The sequence below is a fragment of the Pteronotus mesoamericanus genome, unplaced genomic scaffold (assembly GCF_021234165.1).
Source record: "Pteronotus mesoamericanus isolate MK-2021 breed Mesoamerican mustached bat unplaced genomic scaffold, CSHL_Meso_final scaffold_167, whole genome shotgun sequence".
Lineage (NCBI taxonomy): Eukaryota > Metazoa > Chordata > Mammalia > Chiroptera > Mormoopidae > Pteronotus > Pteronotus mesoamericanus.
The window spans coordinates 23,292,952-23,311,123 of record NW_026555308.1 but is presented as its reverse complement, the minus strand read 5'-3'; the positions used below and the strand labels follow the sequence as shown (position 1 = coordinate 23,311,123).

The 18,172-nt window shown below is 45.6% G+C and overlaps 1 protein-coding gene across 1 annotated transcript; it reads left to right on the top strand.

Moving 5' to 3' along the window:
• Positions 1–866: 866 nt before the first annotated feature.
• MUC17 (mucin 17, cell surface associated) lies at positions 867–11,898 on the top strand. The gene is made up of 11 exons (XM_054589161.1): positions 867–897; positions 1,300–1,488; positions 1,990–2,120; positions 2,495–2,553; positions 4,706–4,857; positions 5,342–5,407; positions 5,492–5,654; positions 6,646–6,807; positions 6,970–7,067; positions 10,355–10,434; positions 11,857–11,898. The coding sequence occupies exons 1-11, from the start codon at positions 867–869 to the stop codon at positions 11,896–11,898; spliced, it is 1,173 nt and encodes a 390-aa protein (XP_054445136.1).
• Positions 11,899–18,172: the final 6,274 nt, after the last annotated feature.

The following is an 18,172-nucleotide window of genomic DNA, read 5'->3' as shown; positions in this document are numbered from 1 at the left end:
ATTTTGTAAATTCTTCCTCTGTTGAGTTCTGCTTTGCCTGACCTTTCTATTAAGCAGCTTTGTTCTCTGGTTTCTCTCCAATGTGTCTTTGTCTTGGTGCATTCTCTCTGGTTCTTAGGGGGTGGGCTGAGCTTCTTCAGAAGGGAGTTGTATACCTTGTGTTCCCAGGAAGCTCTGCAGGCGTTTCACAGTGAATGCCAGGTGGCTGCATCACTGCTGAGCTCAGAGCTAGTTTTGGTCGTCTACCTGAAGTCAGATGGTCCCTTCTGTCTTCCTCCTATCCCCTGGAGGTTGGCTTTCTCTTTAGACTGTTGGGCAACAGGTGAACACAGCTCGGCAGCTGCTTTTGCTTTGCTCACAAGCATGTAGTTTAGCCCTTAGATCAAGTCTGGACATTCTTCAGTAACACATGAGAGAGAGAGAGAGAGAGAGAGAGAGAGAGAGAGGATTTACATGTCTCCAGTGTGCCCAGGCCTCTTGTGTCACCCTTTCTATTCTTCCTGAATGCCTTGGTCCAAAGGCTGTAAACCGAGGCAGCTTGGTGTGGCTGCTGTGGGTGTGTGGCCCCTGCTCTCTGAGTCTGGTGGGGTAGACCAGGAGGCAGCGGCAGGGCAGGGCTTCGTAGAGCGCATGCACACCTCATGTACCTCCCCAGAGAAACCACAGCTCGGATGCCGCTCTGCACAGGCACAGCCCTTTACCAGAAAAGCCAGAAAGAACAGAACTTTTGATTTTCCAGGCTGGTTGGCATAGACATTTGAGATCTGTCTATAACCGCTTCCTATCTTTTTAAACTAAGCCTGCCCCCCTCCCTCAAACTCCACATCCTCACAAATTCAGCATGGTCAGAAACGGTCCCAACGGCAATGATGTCCAGGACCAGCTCCTCTGAACCCGGTGCTGAAGGGACAAGGACATGCTTATTCCCAAGCTTGGTGGACTCCAGCCTGATGAAGTCCCCCTGAGTTCTCTTCAGCCTCTGTACCCCTTTTTGTCATCCTCAGCCCTGACTGCGCTGCCCCAACTTCTCACAACACCAGGTTTTTCTATCTTTGATTTTCGGAGCTAAAGGAGAGCATGCTGGAAATAGGCCTCCACAGCCAGGCCAACTCTGCTTCCATGTGGGGCCTCAGCCTCACTCCACTTCACTTCTCCCATCTGTAGAGTGAGCGTGGTACTGTCTGGCCCACCCAGGGGCTCGTGAGAATATAAAATTAGAGTATGGTCTGTGACACTGTGTTGCAAGCTATAAAGTACTGCACAAATATGTGTGGTTGAACTGAGCCTTGTCCCTTTCAGTGAAGTGCCTCAATGGAGGGACATGGAACGGGAAGGCCTGTGAATGCCCACCTGGCTTTGGGGGAGATAAGTGCCAGTCTGGCAAAGTGATCTGCCAGAATGGAGGCTCCTGGGATGGGAACAAATGTCTGTGCACCAGCCTCTACGAGGGGCCGAGGTGTGAGGACGTGGTCTCGAGCATTGAGATAGGTGAGTAAAACTGCAGGGCCCCTTCTTCCCCAGCCCTGGGCCCCCTCCATGCTGGGCACCCATTCCTGCTCCTCCTCCGGTAGGAATACGGCCCCTTCCTGGGGCCGCGACCATCTTACCCAGTGGTAAGAAAGTCAAAATATTTTAAAAATGAATTAATCAAGAAAGTATAGTTTGGAACAAAATACAAATTTGGGGCAGAATTTTACCATAAAATATACTTAAAATGAATGAGTATATGATGGAGCAGAATACAAAGAGTGTGTAAAATTCTCTAATAGAATATAAGACCCAGGTTCCCTTGGGCACCATTGCAAAGCCATGAGGAGTACAGTGCGCCCCCTCTCTCCAGGGGCGCTATGGTGAGATCTGAGTTGGGGTGGGGGTGGACACCAGGCACTCGCCTACCCAGAGCAGAGTCACAAGAGGTATGGGTCTCCTTGGTAGGAAATTTAGTGGGTCCTGCCCTCAGTAAGTGCTGCTGTTGTCTGACCCCCTCAGAGGCTCCTCCTGAGACTGTCTCTGCCCAGATGCAACTGAGTGTAACAGTGACCAGTGAGGAGTTCACCAAAGAGCTGCTGAACCGGTCTTCTTCGCAGTTCAAGAATTTTGAGACGTCATTCAAAACGCAGGTGGGCCTGGGAGAGCAGAGTCCCCATTGCTGCTCGGGTGCCCCCAGGGAGGAATCTCTAAGTGCTAAGAGAAAGTAGATGAAGGCCCTGGTGTGTGGCCGTGGTGGGCGAGTTCCTCACCATTTCCTCAGGGCTTGCCAGGGAGGGAGGGGAAAGACAAAGCAAGGTTCCACTTGGGGCTTCCCAGGGGCCCCAGGGGCAGGACTGGTTTCTGGGAAGAGACCACTTTGTTTGGGCAGGGCACCCCTGTCCTCTGGGGAAGGGGACAGGAAGATGCTGCATGTCCATCCTCTGCCCTCCTGAGGTTCTATGGAAAGGGCTAGCAGGCTCCCAGCTGGGGCCTCTGGGATAACAGTGGCCTCCTTGCCTTTCAGATGGACATAGTTTATGCCGGGATCCCTGAATATGCAGGGATTAACATCACAGAATTGACGTAAGTATCTGAGTCTCTTAGGGAAAAGGTCTATGGAGTAGAAACTCTAGTCATAATTATAAAGATAATTGTCATTATGCCCCCTGAGTTAATCTGCTAGAGCTGCTCCTAACAAAATATCCCAAACTGGATGGCTTAAACAACAGATATTTACTTCTCATGGTTCTGGAGGCTAGAGGTTCAGATTCAGGTGTCAGCAGGTTTGGTTTCTTCTGAGGCCTCTCTCCTTGGCTTGCAGACAATCGCCTTCTCTCTGGGTTCTCACACGGCCTTTCCTCTGTGTGTGTGCATCCCTGTGTCTTTCCTTGTAACCAAATCTCCTCTTCTAATCTGAACCTCCGATCAGGTTGGATTAAGGCCCACCCTAACAGCCTCACTTTAATCTAATCATTTCTGTGAACGCCCTATCCCTATATACAAACATACTGTCAGATACCCGAGGATTAGGGATTCAAGATATGGATTTGGGGGAAGACAATTCAGCCCATAAAACCCTCTAACAATTACAGTCACAAATACATTTTCCAAATGAAAGCTCATAACCACTCTGTAAGTGAGGCCAGTAGGGTTGTTCCCATTGTGCTGATGAAGAAACTGAGGTTTAGAGAGATGCAGTAAGTTGTTTGAGGGGTCATTTATAGAGAGTGGTAGTGCCAAGATGCCAACACACCAGAATACCTGGAGTCTACAGCTTGTGTGATGGATACCCCATTAGTCTTCACTGATGAAGCTAAATAGCTTGCAAAGGGAAACCTCCAGGACTAAAGATATCCAAGTTCACAGTTGTCCTGTATTCACTTATTTTCACCTAGGATAGGATTCTGCCTTCACAGAACCATTACTCTGGTACTGATCCCAACTTCATGAAATCCTTGGGAATACAAGGGAGGTATCCTTTCTCATGGTTTACAGAGTTATATTGATAATTTTCAAAAGGAACTTATAACCAAAAGAAAAAAACTTTTTTTTTTTTTTTTTACAAAAAGCACAGAAAAATACTGTTTACCAGCCTTCATTTTTCTTCCTCTCCCAATTCTATCTACCATGAAATCTTCTGTCTCTCACAAGAGAGGCCAACCCAGGTAGGACCAGGTGGGCCTCCCAAGTCCCTCCCCGGACTTCAGACACGGCAGGTGCCAGACCAACCTGTGGCCAGGCATGTCAGCTTTTCAGCAGCTCAGCTACTCTGGAAGAGAACAGTGTTTTTCTTTCTGCCCCTAAAACTCCTCTCCAGGACTGGCATGTATTGACCCTATAGCACTCTCTCTTTTGCTTCTGGGGTGGGGGTGTGGTTAGGGGGCTCTGTAGTGCCAATCCTCATCCCTGTATTCCACGTGTCCCTCAGTCTCTCAGGCAAGAGAGGGAGGGTGGGCTCTGTGGACCAGGACCAGGCTTTATGGTCCTGCCTAAAAGCAGGGGGTGTTCATTCATCTATTCCGCCTCCTTAAGCAGATAGGAGGAGGACTGGGCTGGGGGGCCAGAGGGCCGTGAGAAAGCACCCTGCAGGAAAGTGATTCTTGCTCAGAGGGCAGGGTGTTGGGAGCCAGAGAAAAGGAAAGGAAGCAAAAGGAAGCTGTCAGCCTGTCTGAGGCCCTGGTTTCTCCTAACTCTTGAGCAGGGAGTAGGGAGAGGCTTTTGATAAAAATTTTAACCTTTTAGAATTAAGAAATATTTGTGGGAGCAGGAAAAAGTGAATGTATGCACCTTGAAATTTTTGCATATAGCCTTAAGCAGTTCACAGACCTCCTGCAGCCAGCCTACCACCTAGCAATTCATAAATCCCGTAGGCCTCCTTGGCACACCCTCTTCCTCCATGTCGATGGCCAGCAGCTGCCCAGTCTCCTGCTTCAGTACCTAGGGCAACACCTCAAGGTCGGCCACTTTCATGGTGCCATCCCCTGTCCATCTTCATTCCCGAGCCTTCCCTGAGTCTTCCTGGCCATGTGGCTCCTATAGTGACATACCAAGTGCAGTGCCTGGAATGGAGCCTTCACCCAAGGGATATTGTATCTTCATTTTCAACCATCCTCTCCCAGCTCTGCCTTTCCAGGGGCGCAGAGAAGGCAAAGCCTGCCTAGGGAAAGGGTTGGGGAGATGAGCACCTGTCAGTGCTCAGGAGGATGACCAAGGACATCTTTCTCTCTCTGCTCAGTTCTGGCAGTGTGGTGGTGAAGCATGATGTCCTCCTGAAGGCCAAGTTCACCCCAGAATACAAGGAAGTTTTTAAGAATGTCACCAAGAAGATGGAGCAAAAAATCATGAATGTAACCCAACAGCAAGTAATGAAGGATGAAAAGTGCACAAGTAAATTCCTAGGCTTCTGGGGAGTGGCCTGAGGAGGCTTTCAAAGAATATTTGAACTTGTCATGCCTGCGGTGGGGGAGGGCTGAGAGGCAGAGGGTGGGGAGCAGGAAAACACTGAGAGACCAGGAATCAGTCCCAAAGCCTATCACTCTGGCTGGCAAATGTCAAAAGAGGCTCTGAAAGGAGGATGCAGAGGCAGGTGTTCTAAGTCCTGAATCTGCACGAAAAAGAGGATGAGCCTGACTTACTACCCAACGTAGATGTTTCTTAGTGCAATGAGCCATGTGGGGATCTTGGTCAAGGAGGGTATGAGAGAAGAAAATCACTTGGGGAGTCGTGGTTCTGGAGAGCAGGAAGTGAGGCTGGCATTTCCTCTTTGCAGGGACTGATTTCCCCCTCACCCTGGGCCCTCCCCGCGCCCCCCGCCCCATACCTGGGTACCTTGCTAAACAAGCTTATCACAGGCTTTGTGTCTCCTTCACAGGCTTACTGTGCTTCAACAGTACTGCCACCAAGGTGCAAAATGTTTCCATTATATACAACCCTGAAGGTTGGTGACCCAGGGGCTTCTGGGAGGGTGGGGAGGCAGGCAAAGCTCCCAGTCTCTTGATCATTTGCGTCTGTGGCCCCTCAGAGGAATGCCGGAAGAAAGCTGGGAAAGACTTCGCTGACTACTTCTTTGTGGAGTACAAGGACCAGATGCCAAAATGCATCAACCGCTGTACACCTGGCTACAGCACGTCCATGAACTGCCACTTTGGGAAGTGCATGCTCGAGCGCAGTGGCCCTCGTTGCTAGTGAGTGTCTCACCACCCCACCCCAGGCTAGCCGCCCTCCCCTCTGCACCCCCTGGGGACCCCACTTCCCGAGACTCCAAGGTCGTGGAGTGAGTCCTGGACTTTCCTGAATGCAGCTAGCCACAAAGGACAACCACGGCCAGAGCCCCAAGGCCAGGTCCGGAGTGGACTGAGAGTGGTTCAGCAGCTGCCGTCCTTTCCCTGTGCTTTGTGTGCAGTGAGGCTGAGGAGGGTGTCAAGCTGTAAGGAAGCAGACGGAAGGCCCCAGCCTTGGGAAGCCCCTAGTCAGATGGGAGAACAGAGCTTTGCTTCCAGGGAGAGGTCAACATCCCCTGCTGGTGAAATGGAGATAGCAGATCACACCTACATGGGGAGGGTGGAAAGCCTATAAAGGCCAAGGGAGTAGGAAAGTAAAGTATTGCCTACTGAAACTAAACCAAAGAGACACCAGCTGGAGCGCCAAGTATGGGGGAAGGAGTCACACATATGCAAAGGCCAGAGTAGTTATTCTGGGAAGGCTTCCTGGAAGAGGAGTTTACAGGCTGTCCTGGGGAGGAAAGAAACAGGGTTTAGAAAGGGTATCTCCAGGGAAGAGGACTCGCTCTGGATCAGGCGTGAGAGAGAGTAGAGAGAGAGGCTGAAAATTAAGATGAGTACTGTGTGGGCAAAATGGTATTTCCTCGGTTCTCAAGTTCCTGGGTGCAGCCTAGGGAAGCCTGAGTTGAGCCAGCTGTTTTAGGCCTGGGTTAGAACGTATAGGCCTGGAGCTGGGTATTGGGTCTACTTAAGGCCCACCCATGGAAGCTTGACTTTGTCTCTGTTCATCCCCTCAGGGCTCCTTGCTCTGCATTGCAGCGATCTTTTCTACACCTTTTCCTCATTATCCACCCAAGGGGTCAGGACTGGTTCTGAGGCTGGGGGACTATGGGCATTGGCTAGCCCTGACTCTGAATGGCTCCCTCTCCTCACCTGCTCCTTCTCTCCATTGCAGCTGCCTGAACACAGACACTCACTGGTACAGGGGGGAAACCTGTGAGTTTAGCACCAGGAAGAGCATGGTGTACGGGCTCCTGGGAACAGCGGGCGCAGTGATGCTGATTGCCCTGGTCGTCGTCCTGGTGTTCGCACTGCGCTCCAGGAGAGAGGTGAAAAGGTGAGCCACTGCCACCGCTTCTTCTGCTGCCTCCAGCTCCTCCTCCATTTCGGATCCCTCTGTCCTTAATCATGTTATCCTTGGGGTGGACAGAGCCAGTCCCCAGATTTTTGTCCCCATGCTCTGCTCAAAATGGATTCTCTCCTGTGTTTCTCTCAACAGGCAGAAGTCCAAAGTGACTGAGTTGTACAAGTGGCATGGGGAGGATGGCGAACAAGCCCCTGGGACCTTCCAAAACATTGGCTTTGACACCTCTGAAGGTATTAGAAATTCTCAGTGGACTCAAGTACCTCGAAGTGTGGAGACATACCTCTGAGGCATGTGGGAGGGGCTGAGGAAGCAAAGAGGTAAAGCATTTGCATCTCCAAAATGTTGGGTTCCACATCTGCAACCCTATTTCCACCACTGGCTCCTGCAAGGGCCTGTATGGGGAGCCAGCATGGGCACAGCACACTTAGACCATGAGGGGGTGCCACAGGTTAGTGGAAGGCCGCAGTTTCTCTAGAACACAAAACTGTGCCTCTGTGGACATAGAGAAGCACCTAGGAGTGGGTAAGTTCATGAACAGGTGGGTTACAGCTCAGTAAAGTGGTGACCTATAGATTTTGTTAGGTGAAATGTATTTGTTAAAATGTCTAGAAATTGAGTTTTTAAATTCTAAAGAAGGAAAAAATGGCATGAGGAAAACATTTTAGTCTATCCACAAAAAGGCAAGAAAGGGGAAACAAAAAAAGGAAAGTGTGAGACAAATAGCACAAAATAAAAGAGAAAATAATCCAACCATATCAATAACTATAATAAATATACATCAATTAAACACTCCAATTAAAAGAGTAGGCTTTTAAAATATCTATTCACTGTATATGAAAAGCACATGTAAAATAGAAGCATGGAGAAAGGATAAAAACAAAAGTATGGAAAAAGGCAAAACAGAGAAATACTGAGATAGCTGTTGTTCTATATATGGCTATATTCACTGCGGGCCAATTAACCCTAAGGCAAAAAAATAATTTAATAAAATTATTACCATCTATTAGGAGAGGGCATATTCTGTTGAGATATAACAGGTCTAACCTGTGAGTCCTATTAATACAGCTTTAAAATATAGAAAGCAAAAACTGACAAAACTACAAGTAAAAATTGATTAATCCACCAACATGGTGAGAGATTTAAAAAAAACTCTTAGTAATTGATTGATGAAGCAAACAAAAAAATCATCAAGGATGTGAAAATAAATAACAGCCTTAATACAATTGTCATAGACAGACTGCATTCAACAACTGGAGGGTATACATTCATTGTAAGAGTATATGGAAAACTTTGTGTGTGTAAGAATCTCCACATACGAAGTCAGGAAAAAGTCCCAATAAATTTCAAAAAATTATTTAAATGATACCCTATCATCTGACCATAATACGAGTTAGAAATCAATAACAAGGATATTTCTGGAAAACAAAAACCCTAAATCTTTGGAAAAAATTTTTAAAAGTCTCTAAATAATTCATGAACCAAATAAGAAATTATAATGGAAGTTAGAAAATATTTGGCTACGAATGAAAATGAAAATACTTGGTTTCAAAATGTGTGGGATACAGCTACATCTGGACTCAGAAGGAAACTTATGCCTTAAAAGCACTTGTACTGGTGGAGGAAAAGAAAGAATTGGAAATCGTTGGGCTAACTTTTCAACTTAGGAAGTTAGGAAAAAACAGCAGCAAGATAACTTCAAAGAATGCAGATGTAAAAATGAAAAGCAGAAGTCAATAAACTAGAAAGTAGAAATACAATACAAAGAGTCAACAAATCAAACACTGGTTATTTGAAAAGTAATAAAATTGACTGATTTGTGCTTATGACTAATGAAAAGGGTGAAGATACGAACAGCATCAGAAATGAGTAAGGAAAGAGCACTATGATTGCAGCAGTGATTTAAAAGCTAATAAAATACTATTATAAACATCTTCCAACCAACAAATTCATAAACTTTAGGCAAAATTCAGAATGGTCCTAAAACTGTTTTTGAAAATGAGTCAGGCTCAGAAGGTTTTACAAGTGAATTTTACCAAACATTGACAGAGCAGAGACTGATAATCTTATACAAACTCACTCAGAGACTGGAAAAAGAGACGATTCTCTGTATTCATATTATGAGCCTACCATAAATGTTTATAGCAAAACCAGACAAAGGCAGTAAAAGAAAATAAATTTAAAGACCAAACTTGTGCACGTAGACATAAAGATGCTAAACAAAAAATTAGCACACCAAACCCAGCAGGTATAAAAAAGATGACTAGTTGAGTTTATTCTAAAAACCAAATTAGTTCAAGATTAGAACATCTATTTATAAATTCACCACATTACTAGAATAAGAAGAAATATATGATCATTGCAATGGATGTAAAATAAAGCATTTAATAAATGTCCTTATCTGCCCATCATAAAAACTCATCCAATTAGGAATAGAATCTCCATTTCCTGATAAAGGATCCACACAAGCACACAAAAATCATTCTCAGTGATAAAATATTAAAAGTCATTCAGTTTAACCAAAGACTGACAAACTTTTTCTATAAAGAATATATTTTGGGCCATGGGCTATATCATCTCTATCATAGCTACTCAACTCTGTTGCTGTAGCATGAAAACAGACACAGACAATATATAAATGAACGAATGAGTGTGGTTGTGTTCCAATAAAACTTTATCTACCACTTAAAACTTTTCAAAAATTCTTTGCTTTTGGGACATATAAAACCAAGTGGCAGACTGGATTTCACCCACAGGTGGTAGTTTGTCAAGCCCCGTATTGAACCAGGAGCAAGTCACAGGTGTCCTCTATCACCAATTCTATTAATTATTGCCCTGGGTGTCCCAATCAGTATAATAAAAAAGAAAAATAAAGTGTTCAAAGATTGGAAATAAAAACACAAACCTGTCATTTGCTCATGTGGTTGTCTTACATGAAACCCAAAAGAAGGTTAAATCACTAAAATTAATAGATTTAGCAAAGTTGCCAGATTTAAGATCAATTTTATAAGATGAATTGCATTTCTATACATCAGCAACAAACAGATAATGTACAGTAATATAAAAAACACTCTTTGTACAGCACCTAAAAATACTAAAAAGGGTGTTTAAGGCTTTTCAGTGGAAAAATGATGAAACTTTTAAAAATTGTAGAAAACCTACATGAAAGAAAAACTACATGTTCATGAAATGGGGCAGCCAATATCCTAAAGCTATCACATGGCACCCCAAGCCAGGCCAAATCTTAATGGATTTCATGAACTTGAGAAGGTGCTGGCAAAGGGCTTATGGTTTTTCATTGCTGAATTTTTAAATGTGATTTTTTTTTACATCTTTTGAGAATCAATCAAACCTTTTGCTGAGGTCAAGTAATTTAGGTAGCTTCTCAGGTTTGCAGAAGTTTTCAGGATCTTGAGAGGTGAGGATGCACCCCTTACCCAGCAGTAGGTGGGATTAGAGGGAGAGATGAGAACTTATCTTCCTAACTTTCTTCTTCCATGGGGGCTTTCTCCCTGTGTAGAACAAGAGAACTCCATCGACCTGGACTCCATCTATAGTAACTTCCAGCCCACCTTGGGCCACATAGACTCTAACACAAAGGTAAGAAGGGTCTGCATGAGATGCTCCCCTCCCTCTGCTCTGAGACCCCATCTCCCCTCCTACCATGGTGGGATCTTCAGGAAAGTAGTCATGTTTATGATGTGTTAGTCCAGGTGGTCATCCAAGCCTATGCTGCTGGGAAGTGGACATAACTTGGGAGGGATGGCAGTGGGTGGGGGAGGAGGGCTAAGCAACAAGGTCCACCTTTCTCAGACCCCCGGAGGCTTCAGGCTCAGAGGTTTCACGTTAAGTATGTCCTTGATAGCCAATTTATTTAGTTATTTTAATTTTCAAACACCCATGACAGTCAAAACAGTAGTGTAGTAAATACCTATATACCTCATCTAAATCAACAATGTTTAACATGTTTAACGTGTGTGTGTGTGTGTGTATGTGTGTGTATAAATTTTTGCTGAACCACTTGGAAGTCAGTTGCAAACATGACACCTGGTTGCTATACACATTCGTACACACCTCAGAGTACCATTATCACACCCAGTAAGTGGATAATAATTCTAGAATATCATCCAATATCCATTTTTTCAATTAATCCATGAACAGCTCTTATTACTAGTTTTTTCAAATGTGAATACGACAAATTTCACTCACTGACTTCTGTGGTGTCTCTTTGGTCTTTCAACCTACAACCGGCTCCTACCCTTTTTTTTAATATACAGGGGTGGGGAAAAGTAAGTTTATAGTTGTTCATATGAAAATAATACAATAATTAATAAATAATAGTTTAAGAATGAACCCTGTGTTTTGTGTATTCACAACCATAAACTTACTTTTGCCCACACCTGTATTGGTTTTTGCAAGAGTCTAATATGGTTGTCTTAAAGAATGTTGTACATTCTGAATTCAACTAATTATTTCCTTATGGTGTCATTTAACTTGTCCCTCAATCTTCTGTATTTTCTATAAACTGGCAACGTGGTCTACAGGCTTGATTACGCTCAGCTTAACCATTTTTGCTAAGCATATGTCATAGATAATGGCATTGTATCCCCTCAAGAGGTACATAATGTCAGGTTGTCTCACTATGATTGAGGCCAAGATAGGTCACCTGGGTAAAGGGAGACAACTCCTTAATTGCCACTTTTATTTTAACTGGATCGGTATTTGAGGGCAAAAGAAATACCCTCAAAGTATTCATACCTCAGAAGAAGTGTGATTGACCTCAGTCACTAGTTTCCTTCCCTAAAGACAACCTCATTGCAGAAATGAACTCCTAGCCAGGACACCTTTAAACCTACCTAATTTGGGAGTTGGGTAGAGTGGAGGGATACAGTTGTTTGCACTAGACTCCAGGTAATAGAATAGTTCTTAACTGAGTGCTTCCCCTGTCCCAAGATGCTTATGCTTCCAAATTCCAGGTTTCTCATGGGCCCAGGCCTCACCTGTTTCTGACTCTCTTTCCAGATCAAAATTCAGAGGCCTCAGGTGATGATAACATCACTTTAAGACAAAGGCAAGTTCACATGGAGCTGCAGGGTCTGGAAGTCAGGAGATCTCAGTTCAGCTAAGTTTGATGGAACATTTCCCCATTGAGAGCATTCTACAGGAACATAATAAGAAATAAAGAAGAGGAGAGAGACCACAGTCCTGAGGAAGAAAGAAGGAACTCCTACTTTTTGCAATAGCATGGATGGAACTGGAGAATATTATACTAAGTGAAATAAGCCAGGCAGCAAAAGACAAATACCACATGATCTCACCTGTAAGAGGAAACTAATGAGCCAAATAGAACCAGAGGCAGGGAAACAAGGAACAGACTGACAGTGGCCAGAGGGGAGGGGAAGAGGGATAAGGGTGGAAAGAAGGGGAAGTGACTAGCCAAGAAACATGTATAAATGACCCATGAACAGGGACAACAGGGGCAGGATTGGCTGTGGGAGTGGGGGCAGGGTGGGCAAGGCAGTGGATAGCAAGGGAAGAAAACTTAGGGCAATTGTAATAGAACATCAATAAAATGTTTTTTTAAAAAAAAAAATAGAAACACCATGCGAGTTCCAATGGGCTTGTCAGGTCCTCAGGCAAGTCCCTTCAGCTCGTTCTGGGAAGGTTCTTCCCGCTTCATACCAAGCTTCAGCACCAAGGACAGCATCCCCCATCAGCGGGTTTACAAGGGCAATCCGTCAAACACTGGATCGCACTTACTGTTATACAAAAATGATGTTTAAGATTTATTGTATTCCCTCTTCATGAAAAACGTATGTTTTAAAAAATATATAGCATTTTCTTTGAGTATATAAGATGATGAGTATTTAAAAATTTCTTTTAATCTATAGATCCTGCATTTTTGTTAATATAACCATATATATTTAATAAATAAAAACAACACAAGCAATTTATATTAAATTTGTTATAATTCCCATGCCAGTCTCCAGTCAACGCCCTATACAAGCTCCTGTTCCTCACCGGCTGTGCTCTCTCTTCCTCCCCTTCTCTCCTCTAGGATGTGGCCTATGATGAGTTTGGCCTCAAGATGACAAAAAGGAAATCTGCCCCCAAGCAGAGTGTCACCTTCTGACCTTCCTTGGCATTACTTGCTGGCCCCCCAGCATGCCATGAGGGTCCCACACACACTCGCTCACATGACACAGGGACTCACTTCCTGTTGAGAGAGAACCAGGTTCTCCTTTTGGAAATGGACTCTTTCCATAGATCTAAAGAGATGGGGTTTTGGGTTCTATTTTCAGATTTCTCATTAACTCCCTTGGTAAAATTTGGGAAAATCGTATTTGACCATTTGAACTCAGCTTTACCTCCTGCTGAATAAGGACTAAGTTGTTTGTAAAGTCCCCCTTATCACTGAGATTTTTAACATTTTTAGAACGCCTGATTACTATTTCTGCCATGCAGCTCAGGATTCATTTTGTTCTGGAAGGTCTCTTCCGCAGGCCGCCCCGCTTAAACCTTAACCTAAGAAAGAGCATAGGTTCTGCTGCCCCCACATGGACACTTAGAGCATCTGCAGGTACCGTTCAGCAGCTCCCTGCCATTACCGCCTGGTCTCCTGCGTTAGAGAGCTTTAGGCTTCACTTCGTTCATCCCCGTATTTGCCATCAAAATCCTCAGCTCCTAAAACTGGGCTGTCTTAGTCCGTTCAGTCGTCTACTACAGAATGCCATATACTGGTGGCTTATAAGCAACAATTATTTCTCAGTTCTGGAAGCTGAGAAGATCACAGTACGGACAGATTTGGTGTCTGGTGGGCACCTGCTTCCTGGTCCACAGACACCTGTCTTTTTTCTGTGTTCTCACATGGTAAAAAGGGCAAGGGAGCTCTCTTGGGCCTTTTTTATAAGGTCACTAATCTTATTCAGGGGGGACTCTGCCCTCATGACCTAATCACCTCCCAAAAGGCCCCACCTCCTAAGCACCATCACACAGGGAATTAGGTTTCAACATGATTTTGGTCGGGGAAACACATTTAGTCTGTAGCATGCACTGAATCCAGGTGTCTTTACTGCCACAACTGCCCCCTGCCTTCCACAGGCCCAGACATCAGTGCTCATGGGAGGGGGCATTTAAAATGTCAACAGACCCCACGTCCAGTCTAAAACCATATTACCCACCGCAGCCCCTCCCTGCTCTCTCTTCACATCTGCTCCGCGGACAGGCAGAGTAGAATGGCGAAATGCATAGCTGGCCCAGGTCCAACACTGGGTCAGCTATCCAGCTACTTGGGTGAGCTTGGGAAAGCAGCTTCTTTCTGGAAGTCAGTTCTCTCAGCTGTAAAACAAAACAAAACAAAACAAAACAAAACAAAACAAAACAAACAAAAACTGAGTAACCTTGTGCCAAGCACCATTCTAAGTGTATATTTTAACTCATTCATTCCTTACAACCCTGTGGAGTGAGACCTATCATCATCCTCATTACATGGGTGAGGGAATTGAGGCAACGAGACATCCAGTAACTTGCCCAAGATCATGCAGTTAGTGGGTATAAAGCTGAGATTTTAAACCAGTCACAGTTTAGTTCCTGACCATCAGTTATACACCCTCACTGTGGGACCGCTCTTGGGATTAACTGGGTTAATACACGGAAAGTCCTTGGGAAAAAAAAGCCTGGCTCATAGAAAGTTCAAGAAAGAGAGAAAACATTAGTTATTGTTACACCAACTTTCTCCTTCACAATTCTCTCTGTTCATAACCCTTCTCTTTCAAGTCTCTTCTTCCTCTCTTCCAACCCTCAAAGAGTGATGGGTCTGACGGGGGGCAAGGTGAACGAGAGGTCCCTCCACGTTGCAGAAACGGGGAAATCTAAATGCACAGAGGCACAGAAGAAGGATGAAGGTGGGTGGATACAGCAAAGGCACAGAGAGGAGAGTCTGGTAGGGGCTTAAGAGCAAAGAAGTGTTTGAGAACTATCCCTGCAGGCTCACCTCTGGCCGCCTGCATCACCCCCAGTTACACAGTTTTACACAGTTCCATGTGCCATGGCTTCCCCTTCGGTGCTGCTCCTGCCTGGACCACGTGTCTGTTTAGGGCCATCACCTCTGGCCCAGCATATTGCCTTGTCTGCCTCATGGCTACTCTCCCTTTGGCCTGCCCTCCTGCCAATCATTCCTTTCTGCCACAGCCACTGGCTCCTTCTCTGTTATGCTGCTCACTTGCTCAAAAACACTGATGTCTCCACCTTCTTATTAAAGCAAGATCCACACTTCTCAAGTGGTCTTCAGGGTCCCTGGAATTGGGGCCCACCTTCCCTCACGGCTCCATCTCTCCTTCATCTCTCCATGGTATGTTCTGCTGAAATGCCACCCACTTCCCTCAGCTGTTCCTTCAGCCTGAAGTGCCTTTTCCACACCTTCCTCTTTAGAACCTGATTCAACCTGCAACTATAATTTCACTTCCTCCAAGAAGCTCTCTCGATACAACCCTTCATAATTAATCTCTCTCATCTGCCTTAGTCAGCTCAGGCTGCCATAACAAAATATCATATACTGGGTGGTTTAAATAACAGACATTCATTTTCTTGGAGTTCTGGAAGTTGGAAGTCCAAGATAAGGGTGCCAGCAAGATCATGTCTTTGTCAAGGCTTTGTCCTGAGCTTGCAGAGAGATGGCCACATTCTCACTGTATGACCATATGACTGCTTGTGTGTGTGTGCACACACACAGGAACGGGGTGGGGACCAAGCGCTCTGGTGTCTCTTTTTATAAGGGCACTAATCCCATTAGGCAAGGGCCCCACCTTCATGACTTATCTAATTCTCAAAGGTCCCATTTCAAATACCATCACATTGGGAGTTAGGGCTTCAACATATAAATTTTGGGGGACACATTCAGGCCAGAGCCCTCCTGAACACTGTTATGTATATTTTTTATGTCACATTCATAACCTTCCCTATGTATCTATCCCCACAGGGTGCACATGGGTCTTTGTTCCCTCTGTTCCCCACCTAACACAGTGCCTAACACAGTGCCTTGTGCATAGAAGATGCTATTAATGGTCGCCAAATTTAATTGAATCAATATCCATTCCCACAGTGTTTTTTAAAGCTCTTCCTGTCAAATCATCGCATGCTTCTCTGGCCTTTTTGGCTTGTGTCAACATGACATAATTGAATTCTTACTTGATCTCTAATTGCTTCATGCATGGTTATCTCCGACCCTATGGAAAGCACCATAGAATCTAGCATAGGCCGTGCATGCTGTCGGCACTTCTGCATTCTGGTTGACTCTCTGCTCCTTTCCTCCCACAGCCAAGCTTCATTCTCTCTGGGAGAGATCAAGGCAGAAGAAATGGTCAGCAAATCTTTTTCTCCATCCCAGGAGGCCCTGGCTTTGGGAATAAATACAGCATCCTGGTCTTCCTCTTTTACTTCTCTGGGGTTTTTTATGTCACTTTCAGTCACCCAGAGACCCTGTGGATGGGACAAATGTGAAATGAGGCTGGAAGTTCAAGGTTAATTCCCTGATGATTAACTAAGACTAATGCCACTAGCTCACCCTCAGAATGTGTAGAGATGAGGGAAATAATTTTCTAAAGCATCCTCTAAAATACAGCTCTCAAAGACAGTGAAGGTCTTGGCATTCAGAACCCCAGAGATTTTACTAGACCTGGATGATGTGAAGATTGTGTTTTGCTTGATTCATCGGTGATGATACAGCAGGCGGGGGCGGGGGCGGGGGTGAAGCGTGGGGGTGGGGGGAGGAGTGCTGACTCCCGAAGGCAGGCTGCCTGACAAGAGGCAGGACTCACGGGGAGCCAGCAACTAAGGAAATTTACTGTGTGTTGTAGCCAGGGGAAGTGCAATTGGACCTGGGCGATAATCAGCCTGATTAGCGCAGTGCCTCCTGGAGACAGCCAAGGTCAGGAGGCAGTGTGTGGTGGGGGCGGGGGTGGGGGAACAGGTTAGGCAGCATCAATCAAGAACAATTGGGGTCCTGAGAAATGAATAGGGCAACAGACCCAGAGAAAACAAGTCCAATACCCAGTTGCCCAATTGTGGGAGTTAGAGTGGGTCAGAGCGAACAGACTAAAGTCTGGGAGGGGGGAGGGGGAAACCAAGGCACAGGCGGTGAAGTCAGGAGCCAGGGGAAGAATGGTGGGCAGAGCTGGGGTGCCTGTAGCACCTTCTCACTGGGTGCGGGCGCTGGCCAGGTTAAAAACTCGAGATCCACCATCAGCAGCCCCCTCTCAGGCGTCTCAGACTCGGCCTCTGCTGTGTGTGCCAGACGTGAGCAGAGCTCACTGGGGTTGAACTTGGTGGCAGGCCACAGGGTCCCTGGAAGGCAGCTAGCAGCAGGGGCACCTAGAGCTCTGGCTTGTGAGAAAGAACCGCAGCCACTCTCTCTGCTCTCCCCTACCCCCATTCCAACAGGATTAACATTTTGAATCTTTGGGGGAAAGGACCCTTTATGCCTGGTGAGGATTGAGTGATTTTGTTCTCCATGACTATTAAAGGACATTGATGGTCCCCTGCCAGGTGGCATCTTCAGACTTCCAAAATTGTCCAGATCAGAGTCACAGTTCAACCACTTGTGAGCCTGTGATAGCTGCCAGGCCTGGTGCCAAGCACGCACATACATTAGTTCATAGCTTCTCAACCTGCACACTTCCACCCCGTGTGCCCTGAAAGGGTTACAAGTCTTTGAGATTTTGTAAAGGGAGAGACTTTTTGAACGGGATCTGCAAAACACAAACCGCATATGGGAAAATGTTCTTTTCTCTTCAACAAAGGGCACTGCAGAGGCAATTAAGATATGGGTGTCTAGCTGGAAAAAGATGCTTGCAATGTCTGAAACTCAAAGGAATTAATGTCTCATAAACTCTTGTAAATCAACATTAAAAAGACAAGCAACACAAAGAAAAAAAGGCAAAGATTATGAAAGCAAAATGGCTAACAAGCATGTCAGAAGCCCCCAGCCCTCCAACCACCAGGCAGGATTTGCCCAAGGCTGGTGCCTCACCCAGCCATCGCAGGCAATTTATGGCCTCTGGGTGGACCAGGGCAATTGTTTTTCACATGCTTGAAAGCACACCTTCATTTTATTGAATCCTTACAACACCCCAAGAGGAAGTACTTTTATTTCCTTTTTTACAAATGAGGAAAATAATTTGGAGGGCTAAGTGTCTTGCCTGTGGTCACCCAGCGAGGGAGGGGAAGGCTTGCACTGGACCTACTTAATTCGAAAGCCCACTAACTGAACGAGCCTTAAGGAGAGCCAACTGCTCTCTCTCCAGCACCGGGTCCGACATGAGCAGGTCATAATCGCTAGCTC

What these genes read in the sequence shown, in the direction of transcription:
- MUC17 (XM_054589161.1), top strand. Translation starts at nt 867, where the DNA reads ATGATGTCCAGGACCAGCTCCTCTGAACCCG. An exon ending in GGTCTCGAGCATTGAGATAG is followed by an intron (nt 1,489 to 1,989) that starts GTGAGTAAAACT and finishes TGACCCCCTCAG; the next exon opens with AGGCTCCTCCTGAGACTGTC. An exon ending in TCCAGGAGAGAGGTGAAAAG is followed by an intron (nt 6,808 to 6,969) that starts GTGAGCCACTGC and finishes TTCTCTCAACAG; the next exon opens with GCAGAAGTCCAAAGTGACTG.